The sequence below is a fragment of the Macrobrachium nipponense genome, chromosome 43, assembly GCF_015104395.2.
Source record: "Macrobrachium nipponense isolate FS-2020 chromosome 43, ASM1510439v2, whole genome shotgun sequence".
NCBI classification, from domain to species: Eukaryota; Metazoa; Arthropoda; class Malacostraca; order Decapoda; family Palaemonidae; genus Macrobrachium; species Macrobrachium nipponense.
In genome coordinates, this window is record NC_061104.1 from 32,937,431 (window position 1) to 32,957,981 (window position 20,551).

Here is a 20,551-nt window from a genome sequence, read left to right on the forward strand (position 1 = left end):
AGTACAATGGTACAAATAGACAACATATTGTTTATAGTTGGCACAATTTTCAGGGGTAGGGGAGCGTGGGATCCATAACATAATGCAGAGGGGGGCGCAAGGCGAAAAAGTTCAAGAACCACTGGTGTAAACCTTCCAATTGGCAATACCTACTACTGTTATGTTTTTGCTAGTAACATGCAATATTATATATAGTATATATATGTATATATATATATATATATATATATATATATATATATATATATTATATATATATATATATCAATATAAATATATATATATGTGTGTGTGCGTGTTTTTGCGTGTGTGAGTCTCATCACATCACCGTGATTCATATATACGCATTAAGCCACTAATGTCCTTTAATATCTAATTCGCTCTACCTCGGAATTAATATATTTTCATATATGTTAACAGAAGGGGGATTTTTAGTTGATAATAAGTTCGTCGGCTCAGGGGCGCGAACCTCGGAACCAAGAAATCAGGATGTAGCCTACAGTGAAGCTCTCTAACCAATTTCTTAGTTCCGAGGTTCGCGCCCGCAAGCCGACGAAACTTTTATAAACTAGAAATTCCCCTTCGGTTAACATATATGAAAATATATTAATTGCGAGGTAAAGCGAATTAGATATTAAAGGACATTTGTAGCTTAATGCGCATATATATATATATATATATATATATATATATATATATATATATATATATATATATATATATATATATACACATATATATAGGTATATATGTGTGTGTGTGCGACCTCTTAACTCTTCGACTTCCTCACACTTTTTTGGATACTTCTTTCACGACAAGCTTATTTCCCGTAAGGAAATAAACGAAGCTTTCACCCTCGTATCAGGATTCGAATCAACATACGGTTGGTTGCAGTAGGGATATATTAACACACTATGCTACAAAGATGGACATAAGTCTATACTCTGTTTTTTTTCATCTGTCCACCAGCCTGTGGTGTTTGCGTATGATAACACTGCGTCCCGGGCTTTAGAAGTTTTAGATAGTTACGCTATGTGTAAGTTTTAGGTAATTAAAAGGATATCTGGATGTACATTTGCAACTGAAAAGTGTTTTAATAATTTACTGTATGCGAGTTACACCGTTAATATTCGAAATAGGATATTATTATTACTGTTGAATGTAAGCTGAATGTAACTATCTAAAGCCCGGGACGACGCAGTGTTACCATACGCAAACACCACAGGCGGGTGGACAGATGGAAAAAAAAAGCGAGTATAGTTAAGCTCATGCACACTTATATTTATTGTTTCCGATATATGCTACAGGATATGACAAGGCCCATCGCACCGACGTCTGGTTTTCAACGTTATTGTTTTTTTTATATATATATATGTATATATATATCTATATATATATATATATATATATATATATATATATCTATATAAATGTATGCGCCGTACAAATATTAAAGATTAAGTAAACTAAATAACACAAAGAAAATAAGAGAAGACGTTCAGAAAACTCAGCAACAGTAAAAGGAATATGAAGAAGCCCGAGAAATCCCCTCTCTTACCGTTAAATTCTAGGAAAGTGCCAGTATGCACGATTTCCTACTACCAACTAGCCAACACCAAAGTCAAGTTCAGCAACGCCGAGGCGTCATCGGTGACGTCTATGTGACGTTTCTTGGGAAAATCGATGACGCACAGGTCGAGTATGTTCTATCCTCATGGTGCTGCGGCTTGTCTTCTTTCATGCGGGGAGGAAGTCGGGGGTGGAAGTGGAGTGGTTAGATATGGGTGAGGAGGTAGTACTAGGCAGCAGCGGAAAGGAAATACAGAAGTGGGAGGGATGGTCAAGGTTAGAAGTAGGAGGGTTTCAGTGAAAGGAAGAACGGCACTTTGAGATGATTCACATAAGCAGTTTCCCATAAAAAAAAAGAGAGGGGCGAACGAGAGCAAGAAAAGGGTCATCGCTCCAGCAACGGAAGGAAATTCCTTGTCTCTGAACATTCTAAAATCACAGGTATAAAAGAATAACAAAAGTTGAAGTCAGTAGGCAGGCCCGTACCCAGAGTTGTTTATGGGGGGAGGGGTGGCGATTTTTCCCAAAACTGAACCTTTTTTTTCTATAAATGTCATTGCATAAATAGGTATTTACAATATGAAATACTTGAAACTGTTATTTTAGTTATATCAAGAAGAAAAATTGGGCATGCGGTCTATGCACTTCTACCCGATTAGATGTTATTCAAAGTACTGACTGGTTAACAGAAAATATGGACTTCCAAAAATTTTGGGGGCGACTATACGGATACTTTATAGGTTCTGTTAGGGTTAAATCTATGTTTTGGTTTGTGACCGTGTGATATCCGATAATCCTGGATTATCTCTTTTAACTTTTACCCTTTTGACAATTAACCATCTGCTATTTTTGATCTGTTGTTTACCATATAACTTTCTCTCCAATTGTATTTCATTCGTTCCTTGACAATGTCTAAGTAAAGACGAAAGCGCGCTTGGATTTCTGGCTATCATTTTCCTGTGGTATTCGCTTATATATATATATATATATATATATATATATATATATATATATATATATATATATATATATATATATATATATATATATACATATATATATATATATATATATATATATATATATATATATATGTATATATATAATATTAATATATATATATAATATAATATATATATCTTATATATATATATATATCATATATATATACGGCACAGTGAATGGGTATCACCTAATCAGCTTAATCGTCCCAGCGTGTGTTCTTTATTTCCTTATCTAGCATTTCTAACAAAGATAAGGTCAATGACCTTTGGTTTTCTGGGAGGGCTTTTTCTTTTATTGAGAGTTGACCATTAACCTGGTCTGATTATCGGAGCATGTTTATATTTTCTATATATATATATATAATATATATATATATATAATATTATATTATATATATAATATATATAATATATAATATCTATGCTACAGGCACAGTGAGTGTCACCTAATTCATCTTAATCGTCCAGCGTGGTTTTCTTTGTTTCCTACCTACTGTTTTCTAACAAAGATAAGTCAATGACCTTTGGTTCTCAGGGATTTTTTAGCTTTCGGTTTAGAGTTTGACCCTTACCTGTCTGATGGGATCGGAGCATATATATATATTATATATATATATATATATAAATATAATATATAATATATATATATCTATATATATAATATATATATATATATACAGGCCAGTGAGGGTTTATCCCTAATCAGTTTAATCATCACGTGTATTCTTTGTTTCCTTATCTAGAATTTCTTAACAAAGAGAAGGTCTGACCTTTGGTTCTCAAGGGATTTTTAGCTTTATTGAGAGTTGACCCTTACCTGGTTCTTATGAGTCGGAGCATGTTTTATATTTATATATAATATATATATTATATATATCTATATATATTATATATATATATATAATCTTATACAACAATGTTATTTTAATGATTTTCATATCATATTTTATTTTTCATCTATTTATACTCTGGAATGTGATATGCATTTCTTGACGTTTACTTCATGGAGTATGGGACTTTTTATAAGGATGCATGATTTTATTCACTCACTTTTATACTTAAATTCGTTGCTTATTATTTAGTTGGTGTCCATTCCTTGAAATTTTTATCATTCCTTATTTTCTCTACATATAATATCTTCAAGTTAGTATTACTTTCAATATATAAGAGTATCTACAATTTTATTTATCCTTTGGATGGCTGTTAACACTAATTAGCTTTCGAGTCCTTTATTTGCACTTTATAGAACTCCAATTGCTCCTTCTCAGAAGTCAGAATGTCGCTCTGTCGCGGTATGGAAATGATTTTCATGAGAGTTCAGCAGGGGAAGAGAAGAGGAAGAGATCGCGCTTACTTGCCTGATACGTTTTCCTTTTTCTTGATCTTAGCTGAACAATGGTTCCACGCAGGTGAGGCCGAAATGACCATGTTGAGGTCTTCCTTACCTTATTAATACTTACAGACATAAACTTACGCGCACACACACACACACGTATATATATATATATATATATATATATATATATATATATATATATATATATATATATATATATATATATATATATGTGTGTGTGTGTGTGTGTGTGTGTGTGTGTGTGTGTGTAATAATAAAATTATGAACACTTATGAAAAAAGTCTATTACACTTTCTCTCTTCTGACACCCGATAATATCTGATTCTGGTCAGTTCAATAGACGTACGATGGGGTTTAACTCAAGGCAGACTGATCACTCAGTCCTAGCCTGAGATTCGAACCCCGAATCCCTGACTTAGCGTGATGTTGCTTAACCCCGCGAGAGAGAGAGAGAGAGAGAGAGAGAGAGAGAGAGAGAGAGAGAGAGAGAGAGAGAGAGAGAGAGAGAGAACTATTAGTTTATCAAATCAGAATGAAATTAGGATATTACATTATTTGAGGACCAAACCTTGTTTCCTCTCCCTCCCTCTTTCAGCGTCAGTTACTCTGGTAATTGTGACGCTATGTGAGTCACAATTAATTCTTCAATTAATATTTCTCTCTGCCTTTGCCGTCATACGAGTCTAGTTAATATTTTCAGTATCTCAAATTGCTAAATAACTGCGTTTCGTTATATTTATGGGAACATCTTGTATACATTACTAGATGAAGCACTGCTGCATACGAATTTTCTATTAATATTATTTATTCATTTTATATATCAATTTTTTTGAGGGGGCGGGGGGTGTCTATCACAGTCCTCCAATTCGACTGGGTGGTATTTATAGTGTGGGGATTCTGGGTTGAATCCTGCCTCCTTAGGAGTCCATCACTTTTTTACTATGTGCGCTGTTTCTAGGAGCACATTCTTCTGCATGAGTCCTAGAGCTACTTCAACCTCTAGTTTTCCAGATTCCTTTTCAGGAATCTTGGGATCGTGCCTAGTGTTTCTATGATTATGGGTACAATTTCCACTGGCATATCCCACAACCTTCTTATTTCTATTTTCAGGTCTTGATACTTATCCATTTTTTTTTCTTTTCTTTCTCTTCGACTCTGGTGTCCCATAGGTATTGCGACATCAGTTAGTGATACTTTCTTGATTTTGTCATTCAACGTCACGTCTGGTCTATTTGCACGTATCACCCTATCTCTTCTGATACCATAGTTCCAGAGGATCTTTGCCTGATCGTTTTCTATCACTCCTTCAGGTTGGTGCTCGTACCATTTATTACTGCAAGGTAGTTGGTGTTTTTTGCACAGGCTCCAGTGGAGGGCTTTTGCCACTGAATCATGCCTCTTTTTATACTGGTTCTGTGCAAGTGCCGGACATTCGCTTGCTATGTGGTTTATGGTCTCATTTTTCGTATTGTACTTCCAGCATATGGGAGAGATGTTATTTCCATCTATCATTCTTTGAACATATTTGGTTCTTAAGGCCTGATCTTGTGCCGCTGTTATCATTCCTTCTGTTCCTTCTTGAGCTCTCCCCTCTGTAGTCATTACCATGTTTCATCGCTGGCCAGTTCTTTAGTCTGTCTCACTTATTGTCCGTGCATTAGTTTGTTGTGCCATTCCTCTGTTCTGTTTGTCACTCTCTTGTCTGTATATTATTGGGTCTTTGTCTATTTTTATCAGTCCTTCTTCCCATGGACTCTTGAGCCACTCATCTTCACTGGTTTTCACATATTTCCCCAGTGCTGTTCTCAATGTTGATGCAGTCATCTATGCTTAGTGGTCCTCTCCCTCCTTTCTTGCATGTTGAGTAAAGTCTGTCCGTATTTGCTCTTGGGTGTAGTGCTTTGTGTATTGTCATATGTTTCCTATAGTCTGTCCAGAATGTCATGAAACATCGAGTAGGTTTCCGACGTTGCCGCTTTGCGCCAATTTCATTCATTAAATCTCACTTAAGGCGAAAAAACAGTGTAGATTTGGCATACACTTTGCCACATCTCTCTCTGTCTCAGGGTAGGAAGGTTAAGTAGCTTATCACTTTGATTCTAATACCCAAGCGTGACGGTTTAAGATGGAAGGCTCCCCACGGCAGCAATTAAGTGCTCAGAAACGAGAAGTCATATTCAATGTCCACGAGTACCTCAAATTATATAAAGAATAAAAGTTAAAGCTTTATGTGTAATAAAGCTCGAAAACATTTAGTATATTAAGATTCCAGTATTGTACTGAACTAGATTGATCGTAGGGTACGGAACGTTAAATTTTTATTTTCATCTGAGATGGATCTCTTAAAAGTTGTAGAAAAACTGTGATATGTATTAAAGGACACTTACTTGTCTCCCGTACTTTATATGGTGCTCGAACTCTTCCTAAAAAGTTTTTTTTACATGAATGTTTTTAAAATAAACATGACATTCTAGACAGACTAGTCTGTCTAGAATGTCATGAAACATCGAGTAGGTTTGCGACGATGCCAAACTTCCTCAGGACTTTTAATCTGACTCAAGCTTATCCCAGCATCCTTTTATTCCGGGTCCTTTAATACGGTCTTAAAATTTCCTTTTTAATCCCATAATCTGAATCTTTCCAGTCACACAAAAGCTGAATGGTTGTTGTGGATTAAGGTGACCTTGTGTTTCGAATACAGCTCATAAAGTTGATTGCTTTGTTTATTTTAAAAACATTCATGTAAAAAAAACTTTTTAGGAAGAGTTCGAGTCCTTTAATACATATCCCACTTTTTCTACAACTTTTAAGAGATCCATCTCAGATGAAAATAAAAATTTAACGTTCTGTACCCTACGATCAATCTAGTTCAGTACAATACTGGAATCTTAATGTACTAAATGTTTTCGAGCTTTATTACTCATAAAGCTTTAACTTGTATTCTTTATAGAATTTGAATTCTGATTGAATCAGTTTATATTTGAACATTATCAAATGTGTTGTCAGGTTCTTGAAGATATCTGTAGCCTGGCATCGTCATTCTCTCTCTCTCTCTCTCTCTCTCTCTCTCTCTCTCTCTTACCATATTTGTTGTAGAATTGATGAATGTGCCAAAATCAAATATTTCATAAAATAATATTTTTCTCCATTAAAACAATTTCTTGAATGTTAGGATAATGAAACGATAAAATTAGTAGACATTTTCTTTAAAATAAGCCACTGTTTTAGTAAAAAAAAAAAAACTTTCTCCCTTTTGTAGTACTCGTGGACATTGAATATGACTTCTCGTGTCTGAGCACTTAATTGCTGCCGTGGGGAGCCTACCATCTTAAACCGTCACGCTTGGGTATCAGAACCAAAGTGATAAGCTACTTACCCTTCCTGACCTGAGACAGAGAGAGATGTGGCAAAGTGTATGCCAAATCTACACTGTTTTTTCGCCTTAAGTGAGATTTAATGAATGAAATTGGCGCAAAGCGGCAACGTCGGAAACCTACCATATGTTTCATGACATTCTGGACAGACTATAGGATTTGTATCCTGTGTCATCTATGTGTTTGATGTTCCCATCTGGTAGCTTTATCCCTTCAGTCCTTGTAACTTTGCCCTTTTGTAAGTTGACCAAGGCACATTTTTCTTTTTCAAACTCCATCCTGGATGGAGACGGCATCCTATGTCACACTATACTCACACGCAGACTAAGGTACGTCTGGAAGTTGTAAATTCAACCAGCCCCTATCTGTCCAAGACGAAAAAAACTCTCGCTATTTTCATTATTCAAATTTCCCTTTTCTCTCTACGAACGCCTTTGTCCCATGCCTAGCCTAGCATCACGTGTTTCCCTTGTGACTTGTTCAAAGTTATTAATTGAGCTATTCAACTTAAGCATTAGATTTCTCCCCATATAACCAGCATTGTGTTTGATTTAAGGATAAATTTCCTCCATAGTGCATTAGTCATGAATTTTGTGCGAGAAGTCTGTTTCATGTTTGATTGTAACCTGGAATCCCATTCCAGATTCCGGCTGCCCTGAATTCCGGCCATTCCTGTCTCCTTGCCATAGAAGATATATCACCAATAATTGGCAACCAGCCTTGCATAGATCGTGAATTCGGCCCATCTCTCCTTGTTAAGCGGCAGCCCGTTAGCGAATTGCCATTGTAAATGATAGAATAATCCAACACAGTATTTTGTGCCCTCTCCACGGGCTTATCTGCCGTCCAGTTTGTCTTGAGGCTGTATAATTTTGTGTAAATAAACTCAATTTAAATCTAAATGTCTGGTTTCCTGGCGACCTTAACTAATTAAACAGTTTTCTAACGCAAGGTAAGCCAAAAGCACTTCATTCTTACTCCATTAAGCTTACGTGATTGAGTCGTGGCGGTCCTTACAGCAATTTATATGATTTTTAATAATATTACCTCATCCAAAACGACCCCCACACGTAAATATATATATATTTACGTGTATATACATATATATATATATATATATATATATATATATATCTATAATATATATATATATATATATATATACGCTCTTACTCCCGATGGAGTCACCCACTTTGGGCTCAGAGACTAATGTTAATTCCCCGCACCTGGCATTGCCAGACGTGGTAGTCTGCATTCCCTTTGTGTCTTAATTCTAACGAACCTTCAAACAAAGGTATTCAGTTTATCTATTGGTCATCATTATCCAACTGTAACTTATTACTAGTCGTTATATTCTGTCTCCCAACATGTGTTATAGCTGCTGTAATATTCTATCTTTCTCCACCATAAGCAGTACACGTCCCGCCTCCTTCAACCCCTACGGCCCCACCCATTCCGCTGAACCCCCACCCTAAACCCCTATCCCCCAACGAGAGACGTAGTCGTCGAGCAACCAGGTATTGAGGTCATTTAACTTGGTGTTTGAGTAGTCGTGTGCTGGGAGAGGAGAGGCAAATTGGGCTATTCACCTCTCTCTTATGTTTCTCTTTCTTTCTTTTATTAGCAGCTATATATCGGAACGTTCTCAATCATGAATATTATCTCCACAAATTATTTTTCCTTTATGATCCTTTTCTTTTCAACCGATGGGTATTTCATTCTAACTTGCTGCATGAGAAATTATATTCAGTGACTAGCAATATCTCTTATTAAAATACATACACATTAAAGTGCAATTTAGAATTAACTGAAATTTTCCAGGCCTTTTATTCCCTTTGGCATGACAGGGAGCCATTTTATCATAAAGCCAGCCTGAGCTCAACAAGGTACCACAACCAAGAAGACTTCTACAAAATGATGCCTGAAAAAAAGTATGGCAAACTAAACGAGGTTGTTGTCATTGCTTATATTGTTGTCTTTTAGGACGTAGATACACATGTAAATGCGTTGATCATGGGAATTCCGTATGATCTTAACAAGTCAATCGTGTCGGTTCTGAGCCCGAATAAAACATAAGGTTAAAATCCCTGCCTTATCATTATCAACCTGGTGCATGCGAAAATTGGTCACAGCGAAACCTGGAAGCCAAGAGAGAGAGAGAGAGAGAGAGAGAGAGAGAGAGAGAGAGAGAGAGAGAGAGAGAGAGAGAGAGATGTCTTTCCACCGCCTCCCTGTGCTTATTTCACCTTTATTTTTCTGCGAGAAAATAATGCTAGCACTAACTTGATCATGTCTGTTCAGTAAGGCTGTCAAACAACGTACTTAGTTGGCAGTTCATTTTAACGCCTCTCGGCATTGTAGGAAGTTATCTTCACTCATTAAAGTCTTAGAAATGAAGGCAGTGAATGCGAAACGAAAAAAAAAAGGATGAAGAAGCTTTCCGTCAGCTCTAGTCTGAGTATATATGTATACTAGTTGCGTAGAATCGCTCAATTTGTGCGTGATCCTGCGACGGTTGGTGGCTGTGTTAGTGACCGAGTGACTATGATGTCTGGGAGGTTGGGAGGGGTAATGGAGTGGGGAGAGAGAGAGAGAGAGAGAAACCACTAAGGATTCAAAGGTAAGACTACGGGAGGTGGGGATTGTGGAGTGGGAGAAGGGATGAATTGTCAAGGCTTTGGGGAAGTAGGGAGACTGCAATGCGCTCATGCAAGTCTGTAACTCTGTCTATGTTTGTGTTTGTGAGCATGTAATCCATCCAATAGTATTTATTTTGTTAAGAGGAGAGTCATGAAGGATATCTGCATTTACAACAACGTTGCAGAAACTCGGTATAACCACCGCTTACAATGGGAGCAGCTGCTAACGTCAACATCGGCCATTGGCGAGCGCAGCCGAAGTTACATGACCGCTTGGAAATAGTGGAGACTTTTTCGGCACCTGTCCGAGAAAACGTAGACTAGGGGCAGGCAAACAGACGTACAGAGGAAAAGGAAGGGCAAACGTATGGATACACTAGCAAAGGTAATAGGCGGACATACAAAAAGAGCAAATTCTAGACATATACCACAGGTCACTAAACTTTGAAGGTATACCACCGGAATTGTTGAGAGAGAGAGAGAGAGAGAGAGAGAGAGAGAGAGAGAGAGAGAGAGAGAGAGAGAGAGAATCCGTATACTCCATTAAACACGTAAAAACAAATCGTCATGAATTTCATTATCATCCTGGAGTGAATGGGTGAACCTGATCTGCTCTAAGGTTAGCCTTCAGATTTTCCACTTTCCAGATGTCCGAAATACGTATTCGATATCTTGGCTCTCCAGCTTCCAAGTGGTATGTTGCTCTCGCAGAAATACAAGGTAAATGAAAGGCTCCCCAACAGGTGTTACCGGCAAATTCAACATTGAGTCAGGCAGACTCCTCTTCGCCAATCCCGGAAATCATGTCAGCTAACAGTTGTGAAGTTTTGATCACAATTACACTCTCACTAGGGAGCAGGATCTCTCTCTCTCTCTCTCTCTCTCTCTGACAGGTATCCCACCACCCAGTAGATGGCTCACCACCCACCAGACCGCCCACTGCCGGCTCTCAGAGATAGGGAGAGAAAACAGCTCGCGTGTCCCCGGTAGAGCCAGTCTGGCTGCGGCTGCCGACAGTGCGAGGTGGAGTATTTTTGGCCTATAACTCTTCAGACGAGCGCTCTCAGTTTTCTGTTCCTTACCTGGTGATAAACGTACGAACGCTGTTCTTCGCCCTTGAAATAAAAGAAGAACCCCTCATCGCGATCTACTGGAGTAAATTAAGAGAGGTAGTCGTGATACGGCACTGAAAAGAAAAGCAGAAAAAATAGGATTGCTTTCTCCGGGTAGCTGGAGAGTTGCAGCATATCAAGCACCATCAGCCCCTACGATCTCCCCTTCGCTTCTCCTTCCTCCTGCAGCAGCCCCTCCTAACTATTCCTGCTCCTCCTTCTCCACCAAGCCATCGCCATGCAGAACCTCGACGCAACGGGGACGACGATAGTTATTACCATTCTCCTCGAGGGAACGTAGTAACGGAGTCTTCTCTCTTCCAGAAATAGTTCAGAAAGTTCATTCCCAAAGTCAACGCCGAAGTCAAAATTTCATTTCCTTTTATCAATATCTGTTTCTTTTCCCTCAAACTTTCGCAGCTCCTTCTCGCCTCTTCCTCTTGCTCGGGCGTCGACAAATTCATACCAATCTCGTTTGATTCATAATCGCATATCATCGCTTCCTCTTCCCCTCACTATCATCATTACCATTATCATACCTGTCGTCTGTTTGGATTCATCAAGTTCCCAGACCGAGTGAAAAATGTATTTAACCCCGTAAGGAACAAAAATCCAATGCCAACTACAGAACAAGCAGTCACAGTCTTCAGATTGAGTCAAGCCCAAAGATATCCAAGTATAAGAAGACCCTAACTTACACACAGTACGCAAACCTGCCTAAAACCCTTCAGCATGAAAGAGCTCTCAAAATGACAGTTTTATAGGAGAACCAATAATCCATCTCCCTTCCATGCAAACGTCTTGACAACCAAGCAACCGGATTTTGTGGATTCTGTTGATGCACATCTTTCGACTGAACCGTGAGTGGGAGTTTCTGTCTAGCAAGTAAAATCAAAAGCAAGCGTTTGAGCATTTTGCTTACTAGATACATCAAGTAAGTGGAAAGCCCGAAAGTAACTGAAAGCAACTAGAACTAAAGCATGCGGAAAGAAGCCGAATAAGGCACAGAAAGAAGAAACGTGAAATGAGTGAAAAAGTGAAAATCGCAGACTTGCAAGTAAGAAGCTGAAGCAACGAAAGAAAGCGAAAGAAGAAGAAGAAGAAAAAGTGTTCAAGAAACCTTCAGGTGCCCTTCACAATGTGCGGCGAAGTTGAGGCCTGGCGAATCAAAACTGTCCTCATCGCAATATTCGTCGTTTCTGTCTCGGCTGGTGAGTTTCTTGTCTGAGCTTCTTTTTCTTCCGTCGTGTAGTGTTCGTTTTGTTACCGATTGTTGGCCTCTAGCGTAATCGACTTTTGCTCTTATTTTACTTGGTTTTTAAGTGAGGGGCAATTGCGCAGGATATGATGTGAGCTGATTACGTAATCATCTTTAGAATGATTTAGCATGTAATTGCATGTGTAAGATTATATATACTATATATATGTATGTGTGCATGTTTTATGTATATATGTATAACATCAGTCAAAATTAAAATTCAGCCGAAAACATTTATTTATAATGAATTAGGTTCTTACTAAAATGTGAATATGTAGACTTGCGCGAGTCATGTTATTTGTCCAGCTGAGTAAAGCCGTAGACATGAGGGAGCACAGACCCTTGGAAACAAAGGGGCATATAAAAAAAAGTTAAAACTGCTTCAGTTAAATAGGCTTATGTGAGATAAGACTGGAAGGATTAGATGAAAAACATCAAAGGCAGAGAGAAACATTGCTCAAAAATTAAGTTAGTAAAAGTATAACAATGTTCGGGATGGAAAATAAGGTTGCTTATATCTCCATGAGTCATCTTTCGAAAAAGCATGCAAACGGTAAATCAGTGCAGAGAACGTGCTTTTATTAACAAAACTGACGGCGACACTTAACGCGAGTTCTTAGTGATGTTTCCAAGGTTTCTGTTTCTTCCCACTTTTCCTAGTAATTTAGAAATTAGTTTCTTGAGGGTCCCTGTTATCTATATAAGGCTACCATTGATGATTAATAAGAAGTACTACTACTAATATGTATTTACAGTATATATAAGCAAGAAATTTGCCGTTTTGGTTAAGCCGTATTTATTTATTTATTTATTTATTCATATATTTGTTGATTTTAGGTATATATATATTATTATAATATAATAATATATCTATATATATATATATCTATATATATATAGATATATATATATATATATATAATATATTTTAGCCATGAATTTTAGTAATTTTGCTAAGCATTTAAGCATATTTTCCCATACTGTTATAAACCTTCCTTCCCTCAGAGTCTGAATCTCTATTGCTCCTTCTGGGGTTAAAACTTTAGTTTCTTTTCCTTCTTATTCTCTTTATCTTAGAAAGAGTATCGGGTTAATCGTAGAACCCTTTCATGGAGACCTTTGCAACGCCTCTCCCATTTCCCGAATTTTGCCATCCCGAGGCAAAATTCATACGAAATTTCCGTTTCTGCAGGCGTGGGACAGTACGTAGGCTCAAAAGTCAGTGCATATAAACATGCAATGGATCTTGGGAGTCTATCGTGAGAGGTCGAGATTAGGCTAAAAAATCAACTGACTGAGTGAGTAGGTTATTCCATGAAGAGACATTATCGCCGTGGCTGAGGAAACCCAGCGACGATGCAATTGTGTTGAATTCCCTTTTTATCTCTCCTCGTGTATGAAACTTTTCACGTTTCATACACCTCTCCTAAATATTTCCATATTTCCAGACTCCTTGCATATTCCAATACATGACTCCAAATCCCGTGTTTCTTCCCAGGCTCCTAGCATTTTTCCACATTCCCTACATCTTTCCTATTCCAAGTATTTTCCAAGGCTCCTTGCATCCTTCCCGATTCCTTGCACATTTCTAGATTCCACTTTAATTCCTAGGCTGCTAGGATCTCTCCAGACTCTTTTCAGCTTTCCTGATACAAATGCATATACCCTTTCTCCTTGAAACCTTCCAAATTCCGCATATCTTTTCAGACCCCGAGCATCTTTAAACGCTCCCTACATCTTTCCTGATTCCAAGCGTCTTCCGAGGCTCCTTGCATCCTTCCAGATTCCTTGCGTTTTTATTTAAGGTTCCACTTATTTTCCCAGGCTTTTAGGATCTTTCCAGACTCTTTACATCTTTCCTGATTCCAAACATATTCCCAGGCTCCTTGTATCCCTCCAGATTTCGCGTATCTTTTCATGCTCCTATTATCTTTACAAACTTCTTACGTCTTTCCTAATTCCAAGCGTCTTCCGAGGCTCCTTTCATCCTTCGAGATCCTTTGCGCTTGCCATGCCCCTCGACGCAACTGTTTTGCGCCAACTTAGTCGAGTTTCATGGACCCTAATGTTGATGGTATGCTGTAGGGAGGTGAGGTATTACTTCAAAGAAGAGTTAATGACTGATGCTGCTTATAAATTCTGAAATTATGCTGATCTAGGCAGCTTTTTGCTTCCCACTGTTGTTTGAGGGGGAGGGAGACGGTAGCTGAAGTATGCATTCTTTGGATGCATTCTACAGCTTTTTACCCTCAAATTAAAAAAAGTCAATTACAAATTTAAAAAGGCCAATTTCAAATTTTAAAAAGTCAATTTCAAATTAATAGGTAAATTACAAATTCAAAAAGGTCAATTTCAAACTAAAAAAGATAAAAATCAAATTAAAAAAGATAAAAATCAAATTAAAAAAGGTGAAAATCAAATAAAAAAGATGAACTTCAAATTAAAACAAATAAATTTCAAATCAAAATAAATGTACCTCAATACAAAAGTTTCCAATTTTTTTTACATGTGCAAAAAACAAAAAAGCATGTAAAACAATTTAAAAACTTTGTACTGAGGTACATTTATTTTAATTTTAATTTATTTTAACTTGAAGTACATCTTTTTAGTTTTGATTTTCGCCTTTTTTAATTTAAGCTGATCTTTTTAAATTTGAAATTGACTTTTTCTAAAATTTGAAATCGACCCTTTTTAATTTGAAATTTACCTTTTTTTAATTTGAGGGTGTAAAAAGCTGTAGTTTCACTTGCCGCGGATGAATTAGCTTCTCGAATACAGGAATGTTTGCTACCGTCTGTAGTTTTGCTTTTTTTACAGCGGCGTAGCTAGACATGGGCTCGGTTGCCCATTTCAGTTAAACAATCACTGCAACTATAAATCCTCATAGCGGATAATAATAATAATAATAATGGGGATGTACTGGTAATACCTACATAATTTTTAAGCGTCTTTTTATACTACATAATACTGAACGTGATTCTTATCAATACGTTGACTAATAATCGTGGAAACCAGTTCTGGTCATTTTGGTTTCTATTACCGATTTCTCTTTTACTCTCGCAACCATTATTACAACCCCTAATTAGAATCATTCGCTCAACAATATACAAATATCAAAGGTTAATATGGGCTTTATTCACTCCCTCTCTTTCCCTCTGCATGATTTAAAAGACAGACAAGGGCAAACTTACCAAGATTGTAGCAGAAACGTATGAAGAACCCCAGGGAAGGGGAAGGAAGGAGAATGGTCCCAGACATCTGTCTATCGCTGTCACTTTCCCTGTCTTGCACTCCTCTCCTCTCCTCTCCTCTCCTTCGCTTCTGTCGTTCACTTTTACTTTCGCGTAATCGAAGCGAACTTCTACGTGCTCTTGTGGTTTCGCGTATTCTGTTTGTGAAAGAAAATGCCTGTCAGGATGAGGAATTACTCTATTATGATTTATTTTCACACGCAGATTTCTTTTGTTATGGTGTTTCTAAAGGCAGATGCTACTATAATTATTATAAATTCCTCGAGATATCATGATGATGAAATGAAATATTAATTACAATTATTAATACTATAATTATTTCTCAATACAGTACGAGCAATGTAGTGAAAAAAAATTAACCGCAGTTTCGTCACCAGCAAAGTTTTTGTATCATTATTTTTAACGTATTTCTTTCATAAATAATTTAGGCCACTAAGAATAGATCATTTTTTCAAAATAGCATTATTTATTCACAGAGATGGTTTTCTCAATATGACCAATAAAAAGAAAAAATTAACCGCCGTCCTGTGATGTCTTTTAGGAAACTACTGGTTACCATTAATTTTATATATATATATATATATATATATATATATATATATATATATAATATATATATATATATCATCCACAATCACCGCGTAGCTTCCCGTCTTCCTACCAATGTTTTTATTTTATTTATTTATTTATTTATTTATTTTGCGAGACGTTCATCACCATTACAAGGCTATTTCCAAGTGCGAAATAAGGGAAGAAGCATAACTCTCAGAGGCAGGATTCGAACTCAAACACGTCTTAAAATGTCTCATTGATATGAAAATAACTTTTTACTTTTTGGGAACTTATTATTTATAGTATTGTGGTTCAAAATAAGTAAACATTCATAAAAATAAATCTAAAGGGCATCAGTATGGAAAGAAGAGGGTACTCTTATAGGGAGAAAGATAAATAAAAAGAGCAAAAAAAATGGTACGGGGCAATGAACGCAGGTAGGGCGCTAGTCGGTAATCTTACTGCTCTCACTTCCAGCCATCCAAAACCTATTAACAATTTTCAATACTCTGTCTAGGAGACTGGGCACAAGACATCACCAATGGCATCAGCATAGGAGTCAGTGACGGCGGGTATTCTAGGGTCGTCCTGGACTGTGAAGACGAACATATGGCCTTCATCATCAATATGGAAGAAGAGTTTGAGGGCGTCATCTACACCAGGGGTAGTTTTCATACACGCAAAGGACCTTGTTATCTGGACGCCACTGGTGGGAAGGAGTTTGCCCTCAAGTTCCACGTCAAGGATTGCTCAACAAAATACGTAAGTAAGAGTTCCAAGTGTGAGGTCATGAAGCTCAGAGCTGAGGGTCATCGTGGTATGAGGATCTAGGCCCAGAGAGTTTCTGAGGTCTTGGCTCATGGGCCACTGAAACCGATTGCCATTCTGATGTCGTGATCTCAGGATAGGAAGTCGTAGATGTAGTATAAAGGTCATTAGGATATCCAAAGGAAATGTCACTTTAGGATGTCAGGATCGGGAAGCCATGAAGCATTAGGGTTCATTACAATATCCTAAGGGAGAGGGATCTTTAAGAATGACGGTTATTGGGCTATAAGGAAAGGAAAGGAGTCTTGGAAAAAGAAGGTCACTGGAATATAAGACGTCTTTTGAGACGAAGAGTCATAAAGATTTAGAAACCCAAATAACAGAAGTTTTAAGGAGTCTTTAATGATACATCGATTCAAAGAAAATGGATCTGATTAAGGGTCACTTCAGTATCAAAATTCACCACTGTCCTTGGGAATGCAAGTCAAGTGCTTTGTTTTACAGTTATAAATGCATGTACTTTCGAAAATAACATATAAAAGTGTATTTATAACTGATATCTTCATTCATCTGTGTGTGTATAGTAGCAAACAACAGATTATGAAATCATAAAGTATTTGTTGCTTATCTCTCTCTCTCCTCAGGACGATGACCTTGGTGCATACGTGAACACGGTAGTGGTCCAGCACGACGATGACCTCATCTTCCCAGGTGACCTTGCCTTTGCACTTCGCTGTCACGACAGTGTCATTGTCAACGCCACCATGCCAGGGTGAGTAGTACTGATACGCTGGTTTATATCGTCCAGTAATGTTGCATGAGCTTTGGTCATTGGTCGATATAACCTTTTTCAGAGCGCCTCAGTGGCGTGATCAGTATGGTATTGGCATGCCACCTTGGTGGCCGCGAGTTGATTCTGGGGCATTCCACTGAGGGGTTAGAGATGTGTATTTCTGGTAATAGAAGTTCACTCTCGACGTGGTTCGGAAGTCATGTAAAGCCGTTGGTTCCTTGCAACGTAAAAACACCATACAAGCAAACAACCTTTTCCATATGAGGAAATATGCTCATCATACCAACAAAGGGGTCAAGGTAGGATTTACAGTTGAGAAGAAACACTTTAGGTATGCCCTGATAACTCTTATTTAGGTTTAAAGCTGGTTAGAGAATAAGTACTTGACAATTGGTGGAATTTAGTGGGTGCAAAAGGGCATTATCTAGCAAACTGTTGAAAACTTAGTTTAACACCTAAATAAGCGACCCATAATACTAGGAAGAAACAAATAATTATATATATATATATATATATATATATATATATATATATATATATATATGTATATATATATATATTTGCACGTATATATATATATATATATATATATATATATATATATATATATATATATATATATATATATAGATGATATATATAATATATAACACAACCTGCAGAAGTTGGGAAATATCGTACTTCGAACAGTGTTTCAGTTCCTTAAATACCAAAGCTTTACAGCAAAAAAATCTTTCGTTTTACTTTGTTGCCAAAAGATGGCAGTGTGTCTGTGTAGCAATTCGTATACAAAAGAAAGGCCCATGCGTTTGTGTGTATAACGAGTGGATGCCAAACTTGGAGTAAGAGAGAGAGAGAGATAGAGACTTAATAACCTAGCTTCTATGTTAGTTGTTATTCAAGATTTCTGAATGAGAAGTCTACCCTCCCCATATCTACTAGTTTAAAACACGTAGTGCTTTTGATTGAGAGTAAAGCAGACAACAAAACGATTGATAAAAATAGAACTCTTAGAACCTAGTCTTACATCATGTAAGCATGACAATTTGTTTTGACTCTTTCCAGGATCAAGTCGAAGATCACCTTGGTTGACCCTGACCCTGGGTCGAAACAAGACTCTAAAACCGAGTATGCAGCCGCGTCGGCCTCCAGCGTCGTGACGCTAACTCCAGCTCGTCTTACACCACCCAAGGATGAGCTGTAATGTTGTATTACCTCCAGACACGGAAAGGAGGTATCTTGTAACCCGTATGTCCAACACAGAACAAGTCTTTTCATCGTCATTGTTGACCTCTCCACATAAGCCCTAAAATGACCAAATAGCTTCGTTATCATTTGACCGATTGGTAAGTGTTGTCAAGTCAAGTGATAATGGTTTCTGTTGTCAGTCATTTCACGTCCGTAGCACTGAACAGGGGGAAGATATAAAACCAGATGACATCAACTTCCCGTAATTCCGTCCAATAACTCTACTCTGAAGCGTTACCTAATTGTGGACCTCCAGCTGATTAACAGTTAACAATCCAGAAGATAAGGACTTCACAGCAGCTTCATCTGGACAAAACTTTGGTGATAATTGTTCTGAAGTTACGAGACCCCTTCCTCGTCGCCCCCCACCCCTCCCCGCCCTTGTTTACCCGTAAATATGACTCCTTCTCCAGAGGGATAAATTTTGATCTCATTTATAAGGACTAAGACACAAGTGAATGAAAAAAGGCCTCCACTGATGATTTCTCATGCCGAATTCGGGGAGTCTTATTACATGAATTCCAGAAGGTTCAGTTGTAGAGCAAATAAATTTATGAATGAACAACTTCCTAAACCCAGACTCCATTGTTTGCCGGTAGTGACGTGCTTGCTTTCTGCAAACAAATTAAAAAAAAAAAAGCAGAATCCAAATTTTTCGAAAAACATTACATGTGTGTGTGCTGTTGGTACTAAACCCTTCCACACAAGGAGGACATGAGTAAAGGCTCAATTTTCTCATGCGTTGGAGATGAGTAATAGGTGTGCGCGCATGAATAAGATCGGTTTTTATTTTTTGTAGTGTCTTTCCTTTTGTTTATTTGTTTCTATGCTTTGGGCAGAATTGTTGTTATCGTTCTTTATTGTATCGGCCAATACAATTTATGGTTGAATATAAATTGAAAACTAGGGCAAGCCAAAGCTAGAGAAGACGGTTAAATGCAAAAAGACCAAAAGGAACGAATGATAAGCAAAAATCAGAAAGCTAGGCAGCTGCGGCCAAAAGGGGTTTACAGAGTCCCTTCATCGCCGGCAATAGTGCCCCTAAATGGTACATTGTAATCAGCACCACTTCACATATCAAAAGTTATCTTACATTCCCTCCAAAAACAATTTTTAAATGCAGTGAACTTTTGACCAGGTGAGTAATAAAAACATCAGTAATTAGTTTATATATTTATATATAGGGTATGTATATATATGTGTATATATGTATATATATATATATATATATATATATATATATATGTGTATATATATAATATAATATATATATAATAATATATATCTATATATATATATCTATATATATGATCTATATATATATATATATATAGATATATATATATAACTATAATATATATTGTATATTATAATTTCAGGTCTCTTTGTAGACTGGTCAATAGTTGATTCATTTATAAACAAAAATCCCAGGTGTCCTCAACATGTAACTGTATGTCCATTTATCCATGTATGTAATGAAACAATGTGCAACTTATGTACTTTATGCTTTCGTTTATTTATTCACTATATCTGTTGTATCTTGAACATAGCGTAAAAGACCATGCAAAATAAATAAAACGGGATCTCTTCTGCTTGCGAGATACCTGCAATTGACAAGAAAATGTG

The 20,551-nt window shown here is 37.1% G+C and overlaps 1 protein-coding gene across 1 annotated transcript; it reads left to right on the forward strand.

The window, feature by feature from the left end:
* The first annotated feature begins 10,925 nt into the window (after nt 1-10,925).
* Nucleotides 10,926-20,125, forward strand: LOC135213633 (uncharacterized). The gene is made up of 4 exons (XM_064247664.1): nt 10,926-12,266; nt 16,634-16,878; nt 17,529-17,656; nt 18,743-20,125. Exons 1-4 carry the CDS (start codon nt 12,194-12,196, stop codon nt 18,879-18,881), a joined length of 585 nt encoding a protein of 194 aa, XP_064103734.1. The 5' UTR covers nt 10,926-12,193; the 3' UTR covers nt 18,882-20,125.
* The last annotated feature ends 426 nt before the right edge of the window (nt 20,126-20,551 follow it).

Coding starts and splice junctions, on each gene's coding strand:
- LOC135213633 (XM_064247664.1), top strand. CDS start 12,194: ATGTGCGGCGAAGTTGAGGCCTGGCGAATCAAAACTGTCCTCATCGCA. Junction 12,267..16,633: donor CGTCGTTTCTGTCTCGGCTG/GTGAGTTTCTTG, acceptor TACTCTGTCTAG/GAGACTGGGCACAAGACATC. Junction 16,879..17,528: donor AGGATTGCTCAACAAAATAC/GTAAGTAAGAGT, acceptor CTCTCTCCTCAG/GACGATGACCTTGGTGCATA.